Raw genomic sequence first — 20,019 nt, forward strand, 5'->3', positions numbered from 1 at the left:
AATTTAATACTGTTGATCACCTGCTCCAGGATATTTCCTCCTCTCTGGTTTGTAATACTGTTCTCTCTTGGTTTTCCATCTATCTGTCTGACTGCTTCTATTCTATTTCCTTTGCTAGAACATCATCCATAGTTAGGTGTTACCTAACTATGAAAAGGCTCCATCCTGGGCCCTCTTTTCTGCTCTCTATATACCTTCTATCTTGTTGGCCTCATCGGCTCCTGTTGGTGACTACCAGATCTATATATTCAATCCTAGTCTTTCTTTTGAATTCCAGTCTCAAATCACTGTCTACTGGACATTTTCTTTCTTTCTTTTTTTTGCAGGGCAATGGGGGTTAAGTGACTTGCCCAGGGTCACACAGCTAGTAAGTGTCAAGTGTCTGAGGTTGGCTTTGAACTCAGGTACTCCTGAATCCAGGGCCAGTGCTTTATCCACTGCGCCACCTAGCTGCCCCTGGACATTTTCAACTGAATGGTCCATAGGCATCTCAAACATCATATGCAAAACTAAATTTAATTTTTTTAACCTTCAATCTACACATCTTTTTCATTTATATATGTTTATTGAGGATGTGACCATCTTATTAGTTGCCCAGGTTTGTAACTTTGAAGTAACACTTAACTCCTGATTTTTTCACTTCGCATATCCAATCAACTGCCAAATATAGTTGATTTTATCTCCACAATAGCTCCTGAATTTATTCTATTCTTTTAATTCATACAGTTGTAACCCTTGTTCAGGTCCTTATCACCTTTTGGTACACTGTTGCAATAGCCTCCTAATTTAATTTGTCTACCTGTCTCCAGGTTCTTCACTCTTCATTCTATCCTTTGCACAGAGGTCAAGATGATTTTTCCTAAAACACTGGTCTGAATTCTCCTACTCAATAAACTTCAGTGGTTCCCCATACACCTAGGGTCAAAGACAAACTTCTTTGGTATTTAAAGCCCTTTAGAACCTAGTTTCAACCTACATTTCCAGACATATTATACGTTGTTCCCTTTCACATGCTCTGTGGTCCATCCAGACTGGCTTCTTGTCATTCCTCCCATACAACACTCCATCTCCCATGGCTATCATCAATACCTGCAATACATTACTTCCTCACCTCTGCCTCTCAGAACCCCTAATTTCCTTCAAAGCTCAGTTCACACCCCACCTTCTTCACCTTTCCTGATTTCTGTACTGTTTGTGCCTCCCCCTTTAAGACACCTTGTATTTATTTTGTACATGTCTTGTATATCTTTATGCACGTACATATTGTGTCCTTCAAAAGAATGTGAGATACTTATGGGCAGATTTTCTTTCTTTTTTTTTTTTTTTGGTCTTTCTACTCCCAGCCAATAACAGGGCTCCAAATGTATAGTAGGTACTTAGTAAATTCTTATTAATTGTTGTCAGTCTTGTTCCCCAAAGAGACTTCAAACTCCTCTTAAGAATGAGGTCTTATAATTAGGTATGCCCCACAGTGCTATATCTTGGAGGTTAACACAATACTGAATGCTCAACAAGTGTTAAATAAAGAAATACTTGCTCATTATTTGAAGAACAATTCTACTATGCCCCATGCTGCTGTTTCTCCAGTCCCCTTTGGAAGATTCAAAATAAGCAACAGATGTATATGTGTGGAATTAAACATTTTAAGTGTAGACTATGAATTTCTGTCTAACATGTACCTCTTCCCAAAGGCAGAGAAATTCCACTTTGACTTAGTTCAAGAAGAAATCAAAACACAGTTTCCTCCATTCAATTCAATTCAATAAACATTTATTAAACCTGTAATTTAGGCTAGGCACTGAGGACACAAAGACAAAAAGGGAAATGGTTCCTGAATTCAAGGAGCTTATAGCCTTTTTCCTGACAAATAATACTTGTACTGAAAAGGAAAATCATAATTGAAAAGCATTGTCTCTATTTTCCATTTTGTGGGTTGTGCAGTGATTTCAGTGATCCCAAAGTGCTCTGTATTTTAAAAGTCTATCTTTTAAAACAACAGTATTCATTCTTGTTGAGATGCTAATATGGTTTCTAATCATGAAAGATCATGATCTCAGAAGAATTAAATTTAGGAATAACCTGAAGGGTAATGAAAAGACACATGGTGGGTCTAAGTAATGCAAGCTCCCTTTTGAATACTATTTCACAGTTTACTAAGTGGTATTATTTCTATTTTATCGATAGGGAAACTGTCACCTAAAGAATTTGCAGCTTACATAATAGGGCCACAGAGCCAGGAGGAAGCAAAGCCAGGTACTGAACTCCTGTCTGGTTCCCCCGCCCCACTCCAAATCCTTATGCTTCAGAATGTTTTTTTTTTTTAAGTCATGTAAAAATAACATTGAGGACATATATTACTAGAAAATGTGGTGTCATGTATTGAGAATGAAGCACTGATAATCTTAGTAGTCTATTGGCATCCCTGTGATACTAAAAGCTCAAGAGGAAGGCCAGTGTGTTGGATAAATCTAATAGGGTAGATTTTGGGGTAAATGTAGTACTGAACTGGATGCAAAGGCATGGAGGGTTTTGATCTGCACTGATATCGGAAGTGGCTATACCAATGAAATGATGTATGTACCATAGTACCAAATTACCCTTTTTTGGGGGGGGGAGGGAGATAATGAACTTGTATACCTCTTGAATTATTTTTATTCAGAAATCATGACCTCATACCTTTCATGACTCTAGAGGGAATAGTAGGAGAATTTGCTCACCATAAAGACTAGGAAGCTCATTAAGGGCTTCCCTGGAGAGGTGTAGGCAATGGAGACTCTAGTCCTACTACCATCTCCACACCCATTTCCCTATCCTGTGGTCACTCTGACCCTTGATTTTAGCCCATTTTTATACATCTAGGGAAATATCAGGCTATTCTCAGACTTTGAGACCATCCCCTGTCTTCTTCCTTTCCTCAAGTACTCTGCCGCCTCCCCATGTTGTTCCTACCAAATTGTTCCCTTAGGTGGGTCAAAGGAAAGCCATTAAAGCATTATTTAGGTTACTAAAGTGGTTGTGGAAGTGTTCATTAGATGGAACACCAGAAAACAAGGATCCCAGTAAGGACTGGGGTCAGGAGAACTGTAAGCCTCAGGGGAACTCCAGTATCAGGAGGAAAGAGATGCAACTTCTCCAGGTCTGGCAAAAAAGCCCGAGCATCCTCTAGGGCAGCTTGAGCAGCCAGAGTGAAGTTGGGGTCACCAGAGGTCAGAACATCAAATACACATGAATGGAAATAAGCATCTTCAACTGGTAGTCCTTCTTTGCACAACTGCCTAGCAGTATCAAAGGTCAGAGCCCCTCTCCGTTGTCGCTCTAATCGGGAGAGTCGCTGGCTTGGGGGACATCCCCCTACACAGAGCTGTAGATCTTGCTCAGCTGAGAATGCTCTTGCCACTTCTTCCGCTGCCCGGATGGAGAAGGAGAGCTGACCAGCTGCTTGCCGAATAATGATGGTTGTGCCGATGTAGGCAGCTCGAATCTCCACGTGGCTCCCGGGTTCTTCAGCTCTGATGGTTAAACTTGAACCTCCAGGGCGGTCACCACCATTGACTGATCCATCTTCAAAAGCTGCTGGGAGATTGTTTACTTCAGCCTGGTAGACTTTTTGGTCAATGCATTCCTGCATGTTCTTGAATATAATGGTGAGCTGTTTGGGGAAGGAGAAAAAAAGATTGCTTTCTGGTCATCTGGATTTTCCCTAAAACCACCCTCTTCCTCAGCCCTAAATCCATTTATTCCATGCTAAAACACCCTGCTCCTCTTCACTGCACTCTCATCCCTTCCCCTAGGCTTCCCTTAATATCAGCTAGTTCTTGTTCCCAGTTCAAATCTAACTTCCTCCCTCCTCCTAAACAGCTCCCATAGGGCTAAGTTCCCCCTCTTTTTATAAAGTCCCGGGGGGTACTTAGGTGGCATGGTGGATAAAGCACCGGCCCTGGATTCAGGAGGACCTAAATTCAAATACGACCTCAGACACTTGACACTTACTGGCTAGTGTGACCCTGGGCAAGTCACTTAACCCTCGTTGTTCCTCCCCTCCCCCCCACCCCCCCGCCGGGCCAAAAATAAAAGTTCCCCATCTGAGCCTTCCTTTACTTAGGGCTCTCCCACTCCCACCTTTTTCTTCTGGATTCCCTCGACATGGACATGGACAAGGACAAGGACAAGTAGGAAGGAGTTAAAGGGAGATATTCTTAAGTGAAAGGAAGAGAAGAAAAGCTGTGGGGACGAGGCAGTTAATAGTAACGGAGAGGGAGAATCTCACCCAGAGAGTGGTCAATAGCGGGGTAGGAGCCAGCAAAGGCATGCAATTACAATGAGGGAATGACCAATGAGGACCGGAGTGGCTAGTGTGTATTTTTGGGATAACCAGTGCCAAGAGAACTAATCAGCAAGGGGTTGTGCGGGTTGTAGTAGTGGAACCAAAGCTGTTCACAAGGATTGACGGTCTATACCCTGACCTTCCCCGTGGCAGTGGCGTTGGCTCCCGTGGCCACCGGGTAGCTAGTAGCCTGGACGAAAAGGAAGTCGTTGTCCAAAAGAGGCCAGGAGCCTTGGACACGGCACGTGTGGAAGTGGTGGTGGAAGCTGCGTACGTGTGGATCCCCGAAGGCGGCACAGTGCAGGAAGCCCGGGGGACGACCATGTAGCCTAGAAAACCGGCCTTCATAGTCACAGGGATCCGGAGCAGGAGGGCCTGAAGAAAGGGCGGGGCCAGCGCCAGGCGAGGCGGGACCTTGCGGAGGGGGTGGGGCCGTGGGACCCTGGCGGGAGCAGTTGTGTTGGATCATCAAATCTTCAATCCCGTGGACAGCAGAATGGAAGGCCAAGTCCCCTCGGCAGGTACGCGCAGTACGACGCGTGCAGAGCGCATAGGAGCGCAAGGCACGACATAGGCCACCAGAGTTCGTCCCTGGGCCCCGGACTCCACTACCCCGGTTCCCTCCAGAAGATCCTCCACTTCGTAGGTTCAACGTGGATGATACATACTCAGCGTTGCAGCGGAGGATTTTGCATTGAGAGTGAGCTGGTGGGCGGGTGGGGGTGGGAGAGGGAGAAATGGGAGGCGGGAGGAGAAAGGGGCAAAGGTTTTGGGGGAAAGATGAAGAGTGGAGGATATTATTGTCAGAAAACCCCCAGACTCTATCCTCAACCAGAGTAGCCCCCAATATTCCTCCTACAGTTCATTGGGAAGGCCCCAAACTTCCAAATGCCATCTGCCAATTGAGGACCACATCTTCAGCTTCCGTTAAACAACTGCCAACTCCTTTGCCTTTCCCTGTAGCCTTTGTACAATGCATATAGTCCCTGAGACTCCCAAAGAAACACCCTCCCTCAGCCAAGTGTTCTTGCCAGTTTCTCCACCCCTCTTCCCAGGTTCTCTCCCTTCCTCCTTCCCTCTCCCCTCCCAACAGAGAGTACTGCTCCTTGATCTGTGATATACCCGTTGTAGTGCCGAGTTTGGAAAAGAATAATTGGGGTCCCTCAGGCCTTTACTGCATTTCCCCTTTTCCCTTGCCTCCCCCAGACCCTTCCCTAACCCTCCCCTTACCATGTCCACAGAAGAGCAGCAGAAGAGTGAGGGTGCTTAGTGAGCTGCCACGGGGGGACCAGGGAGTTGGGGAATGGCTTGGTTCCCTCATTCCTATCCAGCCAGGTCCCCCCTGGTCCCCAGGTCCCTTCCGACTGCTGTCTGGAGCCCCAGGAAAGGAGCTCGTTCAAAGAGAAATCTGGTCGGGGGTTGAGATGAGAGGAGCCAAAATCTGAGTGAGAAGAGTTATAGGGGATTTAGTGAAGTCAAAGAAATGATGGAAGATAGGAAATAAGAAGAGAGAACTGGGGATTTAGACCTTGGGGAACCTTTCTGGCCCTATGTCTTCCTCCCATGGTCACCCCAGGGCCCTTGTGCAACACCCCTAGCTAGAGGTGGGGGGAGGATGGGAGCCTTGGGGAGGGGAGCAGAGTCCACTGGACTGACCCATCCTGAGCTGACCAAACAGTAGTGGGGTCAAAAAACTAATGACCAAGGGGACAGAGCTACTCTGTTACCCCCAGGGGCTCCTCAGTGGGAATACAATCTGGAAACATTTCAGAAACACAATTCATTTGCTTGTGAGTCTACTGAAGACAGGTGATTTGCCATCCTTCCACACCTGGATCAGGAGAATGAAAAAGAAAGGATAGAGCTAGGAATATTCAATACCTATCTTGAACAGTGACATACAGATCAATTTCTTTTGGAACCTAGAGAGTACTAGATAGATGTTAGTCACCTGCTATTCTTTCTCAATTGAATAACAGTTGCAAAACAGCTCCTTGGCTTTAAAAAAAATATTCCAGTAATGCTACTTTCAACCATTAACTTCTTCATCCCTACAAATATAGAATACTCTACACCCCCCACATACATACAATACCTCTCTTTCCAAATGGAAAGAAGTGGGAAATCATCTACCACTAATCTCCTGGTAGAGAGGCTAGGCCTCAAATTGGGGTGGATCAAGGAAGAGGTTGTGGAGGTGAATCCTAGACTGGAGAGGGGCCGATATTGTAAAGGGAGATCTATAGTTGAAAGTTGCCTGTCATATGCATAATTGAGAAGCTCTTCTAGTATGGCTGGAAGTGGGAGGTGGGAGTAGGGTGGAGGGGTATCACTGTTCAAACATCGGAGTCTATAATTAGCTTTGGCAGAGAGAACCAAAAAGGTGGAGGCTTAGAGTACACCCCCTAAATCCCACCAGAAGGTCTGAGACAAATGGTGACAATGTACTAGGAGGGTGAGGGTGTGTGTGTGTGTGTGTGTGTGTGTGTGTGTGTGTGAGAGAGAGAGAGAAATCTTATATATATCATTCTTCTAAGTAAAGAAATTAGTGTGGGCAATGGATGGGGAAGCAAGGATTCAGCATTTGGGATGCCGGAGGGTTGCTTTTAGATTCTCTCTCCATAGTCCTGCTTTGGGGAACCACATCTGGATAATTGTTCCAATGCCCTTCCAGTGTGGGGCAGGAGGAGAGTAGGCAGTTGGGGGTTTTGTGTAGTTTGCTGCCTGAGAGCTTTGTGGCTCCCTTTCATTTCACTGATTGGAATGGGGCTAGGTACTGTGTCAGAAGAAGGGCTCAGGTCCTCTGGAATAGTATAGAGACTGCTGGATTGGAAGTCATAGGGCCATGTTCAAAACTGTTCTCCTTAGCTAAGGTGTCTCTTTTCCAAAAATCATCCAGTCGTCTGAGGTCACAGGGATCCTGACACCAAACTTCTCCCAAAATATTGATTTACCTAGTTTGGACTTATGACTCCCAGTTGGCCTGACTGTGAATTCATTTGACTCTTAATGAGCTTTTAAAAGTCAATGAACCCAGAAGGGGAGAAGAAAAATATTTGATTTCCACAAGAAGAATTACTAAAAAGAGTAAGGCCAGAATTGTTTCACTTCTCATCAGAACTGAATCTTGGTCGAATGGGCAAAACGTTGTGAAGTGGTTTTCTTCATTTCCAAGACACGCATTCTTTGTGAGACTAAATGAAAAGTAAGAAATTCTCTATCAGTCTCTTCTGGGGAAGGAAGGAGGCAGGCAGGCCGGTGAGGGAATGGGAAGGAAGGAAGAGAATGGGGGATGAGGGAGGAAATAAGCATCCATTAACACTACTAGGCTGGACACAAGTTGGGGAAAGAAATAGAAAGAAAAAGAAGGCAGCCTTTGCCTTCAAGGAGCTTCCTATTCCAGTGGGAGAAGAACACACAAAAAGGAGCTGAAAAGCTGGAGGTGGAAGGCATGAAGGTCTGGTGTTAAAGTCCAGAGAGAGTCCGGCATGGGGTTGAGGGATGAAGGGAGCCACCTAGGCCCCTCTAAGAAGAACTGACCAGTGAAAGAAGTTGGATAAGCACTTGTGGAGGGACATGTGAGTCATGGTGAGTGGGATGTGGGGGTAAGCTGTGGCAATGGGCAAATCCCCTAAACTTCTTAGTGCCACAGCCGTAAGCCTCAAGGAAAAGATGGCCCAGTACAGTGGAGGGACTTTTCCCATGGGGAATTCTCCACCCTGATGAAGTCATGACTCTGACACTATCTAGATAGATAGATAATGTTGTGTGTATGTCTGTATGTCTGTACACACACACACTCCACATCTGTGCAGAGCTCATTGTTTTTTAAAAGTGCTCTTTCCTCGCAACACTCCGTGAGAAAGTTGGCAGGTGTTATCATACTCATTTCACACATGAGGAAACTAAGGGCCCAACATCACCGAATTAGTAGTATTATTATCAGAATTAGACCTCACATCTGGGGCAGCAAGACGACTCAGCAGAAAGAGCCAGGGCCCAGAATCACGAAGACTGGAGGATAAATGTGGCCTCAGCACTTACTAGCAGTGTGACCTTGGGCAAGTCCACTCAAGAGCTGTCTGCCTCAGTTTCCTCAAGTGTAAAATGCGAGAGAATAACGGCACCCATCCCCCAGAGGTTGTTGTGAGGATCAAATTAGATGACTTGTAAGCTACATAGCTGCCATACCTGGTACGTTGGAGACATAGGCATTTAATACAGGCTTATTCCCTTCCTATCCGAGATCCTTTCGGACCTCTAACCCAGGACTCTTTCCACTCTCTTCCTACTGCCAAGCGTTTACTACTCTATTTCTCCCTCAGTTATTAATGTGTGTACATATATATTTGTTTATTTAGTATCTACTATGAGTAAGGCCCATTGTGGGACATACAAAGATGTAGAGACATAGGCCCTTCCTCAGGGGCTTACAATCCAGCTAGGGGAATACGGTACACATAGAAAGCTAACAGCATGAGGCAGTGATGCTAAGTTTTAAATGAGTATAGTGATAATAGGCGCTGGGACTAGAAATATATTAGTGAGATGGCATTTGAGCTGGGGCTTAGAGTGGCACAACTCAGATCTGCATTTGGATAGGACAGAGCAGGGGGTATGTCATGAGCAAAGGCTTGGAGCCAGGAAGCACAAGACATTTTTAGAGGGAAAAGAGTAGAACGATTTCCTGGGCCAGAAAATGCCCTCACCAAGTCCTATTCAGGCAAATACCTGGTGGTAAAAGCTGACTTTAATGGCTACGTATAAGTTCAATGACAAGGCCAGAGCCTTTGTATATGATAAATGCAGAAATGGGTTTAAGTAAATGCCCTGTGAGTGCCAGTGTGCAAATAGTGAGAAAACTGCAAGTCTAACAAGAATGCAGACAATTGTCTCATGGAATCAGTTGGGAGAAGGAAAGACAGGAAGTATGAAACTATTCAGAGTGAGCATGGGCCAGGCTGGTTTTCTGAGTAATAATAGAGATTCTGTCTTCTCTTCATATAATGCTTAACAGTTTGTGAAGCACTTTGGCATGCATTTTAAAAATTTGGTTCTCACAACAACCTTGTGAGCTAGTTAGAGCAGGCATTAATTCCTTTTTCTTTTTTTTTTTTTTCTTTCTTTTTTTGCAGGCAATGGGGTTAAGTGACTTGCCCAGGGTTCACACAGCTAGTAAGTGTCAAGTGTCTGAGGCGGATTTGAACTCAGGCACTCCTGAATCCAGGGCGGTGCTTTAACCACTGCGCATCTAGTTGCCCCCATTAATTCCTTTTTACAAATGAGAAAGCTGCCCCCAGAGAGGTTGAACTACATTCCAAAGGTACACAGCTACATTACTGAAGTACCTTCTCTACTCCATTATGTTGTCTTTCTAGAGGAGGTAGATCTTGGACCATGTTCTAGGGAAAGAATATTAACAAAGAAGAGGCTGGAAAGACTTCAGAGTGAGAGTTTACTATACCTTTTACTTGGAGGCAGCAGAAAGGAAACTGGGCAATGCTGCTGAGGGTGTATAGCTTTTTACCAACCTGCAGTGAAGAGTATAGTCCACAGTATAGGAGGCCCTGAAAGCTGTAGGGAAAGGAGAGAGGAGAGACAATTAGCATAAGGGCCAGGAGCATTAAGATGCTCATCAATTGGGAGTCCCTGCTGTACCAGAAGAAAGAGACACCAAAAGTTGAATACAGTTGCTTTGTGAAGGATAGATTAAAGTAGGAAAAGTCGGGGCATTTCTTTGCTGTAGTTTAAAAGGCTAGATTTGAGATACCACTGTGGGGAATTGAGAGCAAGGGACAGGTCTGGTAAATATCAAAGAAGAAAGGTCAGTCATGTTGGTGGTAAACCAAATGCATGCGGGAGAACAAAGATAGCTCCAAGGCATGCACTTAGAGGCATGGGAGGGATGATAATAATACTCAGGGGAAATTCATGGAAGAAGAGGTTGGGAGCAAAAGAAGGAGCTCTCTTAAGCCTGTTTCATTTGGATGGCAGTGTAACATCCAAGGAGGCAATTTGGTCAAAAGAGCACCAGACTTAGAGGCAAGAAAGACCTGCCTTTAATCTTTAGTAGCTGTGTGGGCAAATTATTTAATCCTAGCCTCAGTTTCCTCATCTGTAAAATGAGAAAAAAAATCTGCATTACCTGTTTCACAGGTTTAATATGGAGGTCATGATAGGGGCAGCCAGGCGGCACAGTGGATAGAGTACTGGCCCTGAAGTTGGGAGGACTCAGTTCAAATCTGATCTCAGACACCTTATTAGCTGTATGACCCTGGGCAAGTCACTTAACCCCAAATTGCCTTAAACACCAGGGCCATCTCTAGTCGTCCTGATATGTATCTTGAGACTGGACAGACAGCTCTTGAGGAAAGAGTGAGATTATTGATATTGTACAACATTCCCTCACTTAAAATCCAATTCACTGTAAGTCATGACATCACCCTGATGTCATGGTCCTCTTCCAAGGATGAAGGAAGAGGGGGCAGCTAGGTGGTGCAGTGGATAAAGCACTGGCCCTGAATTCAGGAAGACCTGAGTTCAAATCCAGCCTCAGACCCTTGACTCGTACTAGCTGTGTGACCCTGGGGAAGTCACTTAACCCCATTTTCCCCACCCCCCACCCCCCCAAAAAAGATGAAGGACGAACAACAAGGGTCAGATAAGCACTTATAACAACACTTTCTGAACTTCAAAGCACTATATATAAATGTCAGAAGAAAATACAATCAGGGTTGTTGAGGTCAGGGAAGAGATACGGGCCACATCACATCTGCATTGAGATTATATTGAAGCTATATCTAAAGAATTGTAGAGGGAAGTACAGGGTGAGAAGAGGACACAGGGCAGGGATCTTGGGAATAGTCAGAGGGAAAAGATAGAGTCAGTGAAGGAAACAAAAAGAAGAGTCAGAAAGGTATAAGAAACCAGGGTTAGAAAATGTCAGTCTTATAAAAACAAATGTTGACAACTATCTTTATATGTAAACTGGAAAATAATAAGATACTTTTAAGATAAAAAAAAAAAAAAGAAAATGTCAGGAAGTGATTTGATTGTCAAATAGGATCAAAAGCATGAGAGAATTGAAATAACAAGATTTGGCAGTGGGGGGTGGGGGCAGCTAGGTGGTGCAGTGAGTAAAGTACTGGCCCTGGATTCAGGAGTACCTGAGTTCAAATCGGCCTCAGACACTTAACCTTACTAGCTGTGTGCACCCTGGGCAAGTCACTTAACCCCAATTGCCTCACCAAAAAAAAAAAAAATTTAGTTGGGTTGCTTTTAAAAGGTTTAAAACTAGATTCCACGTTCATTTACAAAGTTGAGAAATAAGACCATATTTAGAGCTGGAGAGGGCTCACTCTCATTTCTAGTTCAAGAAAATAGAGGCCTCAAAAGGCAAAGTGACTTGCCCAAAGTCACACCAGTAAAAAGGAGCAGACACCGGATTTGAACCAGGGCCCTCTGGTTCCACTTCATCTCTCTTTCACAAGGAAGTCAGTCTTATTTTACATTCAGTCCATTTCCCCCATCTGCTCTTTGTTACACCCTTCCCGTAGCTGTTTAGCTGGGCAGATCTGGGCAGTGCTAATGAGGCCAAGACCAAGGGTTTTCTCCCTAGGCATTAACTGTACCCTTGCACCCTCACCCCCAACCAATCATCTTGAAAATCCATGCCTGCGATCACCTAAGAGGACCTGAGGAGAAAAGAGCAAATGAATCAATGCAAATCCACCTCAGCTATTTAAAAAAGCACCTTCACTTTCATGCCCTCCTGAGGTTGGAGTAGTTCAAGTGTGTGCTTGTGTGAAGTACGGCATATTAACCCTTGTAGAAGTGAAAACAATGCATGTACTATGTTCATTTTGAAAGGGAGATGCATTCATTAGGTTTCATTAATGGTTTTAATGCCAAATTCCCTGGATTAAAGATTCAAGTCCTTAGAGTCCACTGTGCCCAGGAACTCCTAGTGTCCGGTTTCTGAAGAGTTTCTCTCTCTTCAGCAGAAAAGTGACGTACCTTCTAGAGCTCCACAGAAGTCAGAAGAGAGGGTCCTTCTGGGGCTGAAACCACAGGCTCATTGATTCCGAGCTGTCATCTTGTCAACTCCCTTCATTTTGCAGATATGAAACCTGGGACCCAGAAAGATGAAAGTGATTGTCCCGAATCTCACTATAGAGGAGAGGCTAGGGTGTAAACCCAGGTCATTTTGACTCCAAGATCCAGTGCTTTTTTCTGCTGTACCACATGGCTGCCCAATGATTGGGGTGGCAGTTATCCCACTTTGGGTCTAGGAAGACTCTCTTGCTTTCTGCTTTCCCAGCCTTGTGCCACCCAGCATTACTAGAGCTGATTAAGTACATTGATGTAGGCTTGAGAGTTATAGCTTTAGAAATATGAGCCACAAAATTCGTTAAGGTTGTAGTTGGCCCCCCAAGAGTACCAAATTGGGGAGAAATCACAGAGGACACACTTAAAGAAAGAGACGATGAAATTACCTTTCTGAGCCAAATTGGACCACCTTGCTGATGTAAGGCCATTCAGACATACCAATTCTTAGGAGACCTAGATAGACCAAAACTGTTGATTGTTCCTCTACCCAGAAGTAAAGAGAGAAACACCTACACCTAATGCATCACTTGGCAGAGAAAGAAGAAAATTTAAAGAAGATCCTCAAAGGACCTATATCTTTAGCCCTCTGTGCTACTTCCAGGCATGTCAGACCACGACTAGATTGCCCCTGGCCAAATCACTTTAACTTCTCTAACCCTCAGTTTTTACAACTATAAAAATGAAATAATATCTACAGTACCTGCCCCACAGGATTGTGAGGTTCAAACTGAGCTTGTTTTATGTAGAGTGAGTTATAAACCTTACTTACTTTATTTGTTTTTTGTTTGTTTATTTGTTTGTTTTTTGTAGGTAATGAGGGTTAAGTGACTTGCCCAGGTCTCACAGCTAGTTAAGTGTCAAGTGTCTGAGGCTGGATTTGAACTCAGGTCCTCCTGAATCCAAGGCCAGTGCTTTATCCACTGCACCACCTAGCTGCTCCCCCTTAACTTACTTTAGAACTATCAGCTATTATTATTTCTCCTCCCTAGAAGTCTTTAAAGGAAAGCTGGATGATCACTTGGCGAGGGGATTTTCAATCAGGCACAACTTGATTCAGTGGCCCCTGAAGTCTCTAGTATCCATGCAGGTAGCGTAGAGACACAAGGTTCCCTGCGTTACGCTAGATACAACCCTCTTCAGACAGCACTTATCATTGCTCTTGTTACCCTGCAAGTTTCCCCATCTTGCTTTTGGATTCCCGTGAGAAACACTGTTCTGAATCTATTTTAGTCATCAGATCTATAGAATAAATAGTGTGTGGGTTTTTTTTTTTTCTTTAACCTTTTCATTCCCCAGGAGCCACCTCTGATCCAGAGGAAAATCTTATGTCCCTAGACGACTCCATTTGCTCCAGGAACAAACGCCTTGCCTACCTGATCTGGTGGTTCCAATCCCATGTTTTGAAGGGCATCTGCCCTTCTCCTCCCATGGACAGGACATTCTGAGCAGGAGTCATTAGCACTGTCCACCAGCCCCATAGTCTTTGAAACAGCGTTCTTAGAGCTGCAACTTAGAACAGGATACAGTCATATACAGGATTTAGAGTTGAAAATCACCTTGTCTAACTCTCTTGTTTACACATGAGGAAACTAAGGCTTAGAGAGATTAAATGACATCAAAGGTCACAGGGGTATTAAGTAGAAAAGCAGGAATTCGACTCCAAAGCCAGTGCTCTTTTCCGTCACAGCTGTTCCTGAATAGCAATAGCTTAAATAAATGTTTGCTAAATTAAATTGAATGAATTAGATAAGTTAATTCAACAAATTTAATGTTTGGCAAACTGAACGGTCAGGGGAGGTCGAGGAATGACTTGGGCGACACAAAGAAATATGAAAAAGAAAGGTTTTCCTTTTCAAATGGCACTAACACCATTACCTCAATCTAAACTTAAGAAGGAAAAAGCTGATTGGAATTTCTGGTTCACTGGGTCTTTTCCCAACATAGCTCCCCTCCTCAGGCATTCCATCTAGTTCTGTTACTCATTGGTGACATCTGTAAATCCCATTTGCAGAGAAGAACTTACTTACCTTGTAACACCATTTCTCTGAATGCAAATGCAGTAGGTGGCAGCTAGGTGGTCCAGTTGGATAGAGTGCTCAGCCTGCAATCACAAAGACTGTTCCTGAGTTCAACTTCGGCCTCAGACATTTACTAGATGTGTGACCCAGGGCAAGTCACTTAACCCTGTTTGCCTCAATTTCCACATCTGCAAAATGAGCTGGAGAAGGGAATGGCAAAGGGCTCCAATAACTTTGCCAAGAAACCCCCAAATGGGGTCACAGAGAATTGGATGTGACTGAAAAAACAGCTGAACAAGAACAACCAAAAAATGCACTATATGGGTATCTATCTATCTTCCATAGCACTTTTCATAGCTCAGACAAAGTTATATCAAGTGGTTTAGCTATACAGTCTGCAAGAGGCAGAGTGAAAAAATGGGCCTTGTGATCAGTAAATGAATTACCCCAGTAGAGCCATTTGGGTTTTGCCTGGTCATTCTTTGGAGCCATTTTGTCATTTGGTTTTTCCTCCTCTGTCAATATGTTATATGATAGTTAGTTGCTGTGGTTTTTTCTACCAGGATGAGTTTTCAGTGCCCACAGTGTACAAGAGCTGAATCTTCAGCCTCATTTTGGTGGATAGACCTGCGAGTTCACTGAGAAAGAAGCACTGAATGTCCTTCCATTTTCAAATAAATGGACTTGTCGTCAGCTAGGTGGCGCAGGGGATAAAGCACCAGCCCTGGATTCAGGAGGACCTGAGTTCAAATCCGGCCTCAGACACTTGACACTTACGAGCTGTGTGACCCTGGGCAAGTCACTTAACCCCAGTAACCTCACACACACACCAAAAAAAAAAAAAAAAAGAGGCTGGGATCAAATAAATGGGCTATATGAGTAATCTTCCCTTCTTGATAATATTTGTTTGTGAAGCTGGGGAAGGGGAATTTCAAGGGAATACCTTAGAAGAATGTTTACCTTGTTCCTTGACCATACCTCAGAGCCACCCTTTTATTATGTAATTCATTTTGATTGAGATCCATCTCAGGGCAAAGCAGAGTGACCAAGGAAGCCTGAGTGAAGTCCATATCATGTCTGCGGTTACCAAGACATGAATGGTTAATGATTAGTGGAACAGTAATGATGACTATAAAGTTCCCAGAACTGACAGACTTCTGTGAAAAGCTTTTAATAAACCTAATTCCAGGCCTCCGTTTTAGAAACAGAACTTAGCAAAGAAGAAAAAACCAACCAAGACAATTAGAAAGAATTCCCCTCTGGAGTTTTTGTCTTCAATCTCTCACCAGCACAGCTGTGTTATTCTTCCCAACTCAAGGCTGTTGTTTTTCTAGCCCTTCTCAAGTTAAGCAGAACTCCCTTCTACCTCACCTGTTCACATTCTTGCTTAAGGCAGACAGTACAGGAGAACATGGTTGAAGGTTTGTTATTGGAACTCGTGTGTACACAGTGGTGTCTACACATCTTTATTTTCATAATCAGAAGGTACGGCTAACTTACTTTGGGCAAGTCGCTTCACTTCTTTCTCAAGAGAGCCTGAGTTAAAATCCTGCCTCAAATACCTACATTTAACCTTGGTTTACCTCAGTTTCTTCAACTGCAAAATGGGAATAATAATCAACACACTTACCTCAGAGTTGTTGCAAGGGCCAGAGGAGATCTGCAGAGCACTTAGCGCAGGGCCTGGCATATAGCGGGAGCTTTATAAATGCTTATGCCCTTCCCCCACTCTAATGTCCTTCCAGCATTAATTTCCTATCTTTGCCTATTCACGAGATAATCCCTCTCTTCCCTTTCCTGACAGAAACACTGATGGGGAGAGGAGCAGAATAAATTTCCTCTTTTCCCTTTGCCTCCCAATTATACTCCCACTAGGAAGCCCATTCAGCAAGTCAGTCAGGGGGCAGCTAGGGGGCGCAGTGGGGAGAGCGCCGGCCCTAGAGTCAGGAGGACCCGAGTTCAAATCCAGCCTCAGACACTTAGCACTTACTAGCTGTGTGACCCTGGGCAAGTCACTTAACCCCAATTGCCTCACCAAAAAAAAAAAAAAAAAGAATAGTGGCAGGGCGGCTAGGTGGCGCAATGGATAAAGCACCGGCCCTGGAGTCAGAAGGACCTGAGTTCAAATCCGACCTCAGACACTTGACACTTACTAGCTGTGTGACCCTGGGCAAGCCACTTAAACCCCATTGCCCCTCCCAGAAAGCCTATAGCAATATGCAGAAGACTAGAGATCTTTGTTCTGTTCTCTCTCCATCTTACCCATTCCCCAAATTTGTATAATTCCTATGGGGAGGAAAGCACAGGTTATATACTTAGCCCAACAAGTCAGTCAGTCAGTCAGTCGGTCGGTCAGTCAGCAAGCAAGCGTTAAGCACTTACTTTGTGCCAGGCACTTTGCCGAGTGCTGAGAACACAGCTAGAAAAAGAAAAGCAGTCTTTGTCCTGGAGGAACTTACATACTAATGGAGAAAATAGAAAAAGAGCTACAAAAGGGGGGGGGCAGGAGTGGGGCATGGTGGAGAATTTCAGAGTGTATGCTGGTGGCAGCTAGGTGACTCATCATCCTGAGTTCAAATCCAGCCTCAGACACTTCCCATTTGTGTGACCCTGTTTGCCTCAGTTCTTCATCTGCACAATGAGCTGGAGAAGCACATTTCAAATTACTCCTGTGACTTTGCCAAGAAAACCCCAAATGAGTCATGACACAACTGAAAAACGACCTAACATCAAGTAGCCTGGTGGGCAATAAAGAGATGGCTGGCTAGGGCATCTTCTTTAAGTGAACGTTCTGAGAGGACCCCTCCAATCTGAGGGGAAGGGGAGTGGAATCAAGGCAGAAGGAACTTCTGAGGTGAGAATTCCAGGACTGAAGTGATCTTCCAGAATGAAGAGGTTTCTGGGGCCCAGTGAAGAATTCCAGAGGAGTACAGCCTGCTGGGAAATGAAGAGACCTCCAAAAGACTCAGATATAAGACTTTCCCTTATCTAACAGGCCCAGACGAACCTGATCTACTTCCAGAAAGACTGACCTGAATGGTTGTACATAGGACTAATTGGCTGGGGATACAAAAACAAGATAGTCCCTCCTTTTCTTAAGGGGCTCATATTCTAAGAGGGGAAGACAAAACCAAGGAAATCGGCAATGGAGAGGAAGGGATGGATAGCAGAGACGTGTTGAAGAAAACCCCCTGATTTCATGACTGAGGCAGCATGGAACATTAGAAAGAGCTCAGAACTTGGGGTCAGAAGACGAACTAACTGTGTGGTCTTGAACAAATCACCCCTTCAAACCTTACCCTCATTTGTCAGCTGAGGAGATTGGGCTAGGTAACCTCTAGGCTCTGAAATCAGAGATTCTACACTTTGATATGGGGAGGGGTTTGTTTGTTTTGGTTTGTTTTGGTTTGTTTTGGTTTAGTTTTTTGGCAGGGCAGTAAGGGTTAAGGGACTTGCCCAGGGTCACACAGCTAGTAACTGTCAAGTATCTGAGGCCAGATTTGAACTCAGGTCCTCTTGAATCCAGGGCCGGTGCTTTATCCACTGCACCACCTAGCTGTACCCCATACGAGGAGAGTTTTAAGCAGGAACAAATTAAGGATGGTGGCACCCCTAACAAAAACTGGGACACAGGGAGAGTAAAACATATTGTCAGTTGACAATATTAGTTCCTGTTTTGTAAAGGCCAACTATGAGTGACAGAGGGACTTCCAGGTGGGCAGCTGAAGATGAGGTCTCTGGTAGGAGGTTGGGCTAAAGATCATGAGCAAGTCTGGAGATGGGATCGATTCACCTAGGGAAAGGAAGAGCAAAAGAAGAGCAGGAGCGAAGTTATGACAATTGAGGAAAGCCACACTTCCCCAAAGTCATAACAAGGATAGTGATTGTGAGAGAGGAGGATCCTGCTTGTGATGCGCCCAAACCTCGGGACATGATTAAAGGAAGGGAGCAGTACTGAGTGAAGATAGAACTCTGCCTGCTTTGTAAACCTGGTTATGAGACTGCTTGAGGCAGATGTGAAGTCATTGCTGTTTCCTCAATTATTTCCCCCCTCTGTCAATCTCTTGTACACTCACAGTTTGAGAAGACAAATTAAGATAAGAATACTTTCTTCACAATCCCATGCATTTTTTCTACTTTGAAATGGGCTGTCACCAAAAGTTGTTGGGGTTTTTCCTAAACAGAATACACTTTGTCTCTGCCAAAATTGCAAACAAAGGTTCTCCAAAGACCATGCCTTTGGTTTCAAAACCTTTCCCCTTTATTCCATCTGCTCCTCTTCAATGTTCAGTGCACTACATGCCTCATCAGATCCTTAATCAGAAAACCATTTTGACATGACACTGTGTTGATTTTTAATTTTTTTTTTTTTTTAGTGAGGCAATTGGGGTTAAGTGACTTGCCCAGGGTCACACAGCTAGTAAGTGTTAAGTGTCTGAGGCCAGATTCAAACTCAGGTACTCCTGACTCCAGGGCCAGTGCTCTATCCACTGCGCCACCTAGCTGGCCCATGACACTGTGTTGAAATAAGGAGCTCAAACTTATTAAGTTAGGTAACTCTAAGTACAGCCCCAATATTCACTTGATCTCAGCACAGGTTAACAGGCCAGTGAGTCAGCATGGTGCAGTGGGGAAGAACAGTGAACTCAGAGTCAGAAGATCTGACTCTCTAACTTAGCTGTGTGATAGTGGACAAATCACATCAGCACCGGGTGCTTCCGTTTTCTCATCTACGCTGTACCAATACGTGCATTGCCTATTTAGAAAAGTATTTTGTAAGCTATTCAGTACCAAGGCTGCCAGCACATGAATCAGCCTCTTCCCAGGATGGTTAGCAGACTCTTCTAATCTCACCCACATCTTGGGTCATCTTGCCCTTCCTTATTAGTCCACCCTTCAGTACTTCTAGAGATTCTAGTCCAAGTTAGAAAAATATTTCTCCCAATTTGCTTGGTTTGTGAAGTAATAAGGTCCTTTCTGTACACAACCACCAGAACCTCAACCATGCAGCTTCCATGTTTCTACACCTTAGTCATAGATTTCTTTCAACTAACCAGTCTTTCTTAAATACACAGCCCCAACCTTGTGCATTTTTCCAGCCTTTCTTATTTGAATTGCTTCTGGTGGGTTAGTATACTTATCTGGTACCCCCATGCATTTCTACATCTTTCATCAATCATCACACCTCATATCCAGTTCTTTTCTAAACGGTTTATCTAAAACAGACTTTTCCTTATTCTTCCTGTCTCTACTGGGTCCTCACTGGTCCTAGATAGCTTCACTTTCATGACCTGCATAAGGGGCACAGAGTTCACATCCACAGTTCTAGGGTTTCTCTGATTTTGTGATACAGACAATAGACTGAATGTCAGTATGACTAACACCCCACTTCTCCAGTTTGACCACCTCTGCCTAGGCAAATTGGACTTTTTTTTCCCAGTCATCTCTGTTTTGGGGAAAGGGATTTCCCATCACAGCTCAATCCCAGAATTCCTAATAACAATGATGACAGACCACTCTTAAGAGAAAGTAGCAGGTTTCTTTTTATGCAGTTCAAATTACATTATT

General features: G+C 44.2%; 1 protein-coding gene across 1 annotated transcript in view; it reads right to left on the minus strand.

Moving 5' to 3' along the window:
* Positions 1 to 1,748: 1,748 nt before the first annotated feature.
* Positions 1,749 to 20,019, minus strand: part of HJV (hemojuvelin BMP co-receptor) — a 19,783-nt gene continuing 1,512 nt past the window's right edge. Inside the window, exons 2-4 of the mRNA XM_044005552.1 lie at positions 5,555 to 5,765; positions 4,464 to 5,029; positions 1,749 to 3,649 (exon numbers count right to left, since the gene is read on the minus strand). Coding sequence (XP_043861487.1) covers positions 3,029 to 3,649; positions 4,464 to 5,029; positions 5,555 to 5,645 — 1,278 coding nt within the window. The 5' untranslated portion in view covers positions 5,646 to 5,765 and the 3' untranslated portion in view covers positions 1,749 to 3,028. The remainder of the gene's footprint in view (positions 3,650 to 4,463; positions 5,030 to 5,554; positions 5,766 to 20,019) is intronic.

Source organism: Dromiciops gliroides, chromosome 4, assembly GCF_019393635.1.
Source record: "Dromiciops gliroides isolate mDroGli1 chromosome 4, mDroGli1.pri, whole genome shotgun sequence".
In the NCBI taxonomy this organism is placed as follows: domain Eukaryota; kingdom Metazoa; phylum Chordata; class Mammalia; order Microbiotheria; family Microbiotheriidae; genus Dromiciops; species Dromiciops gliroides.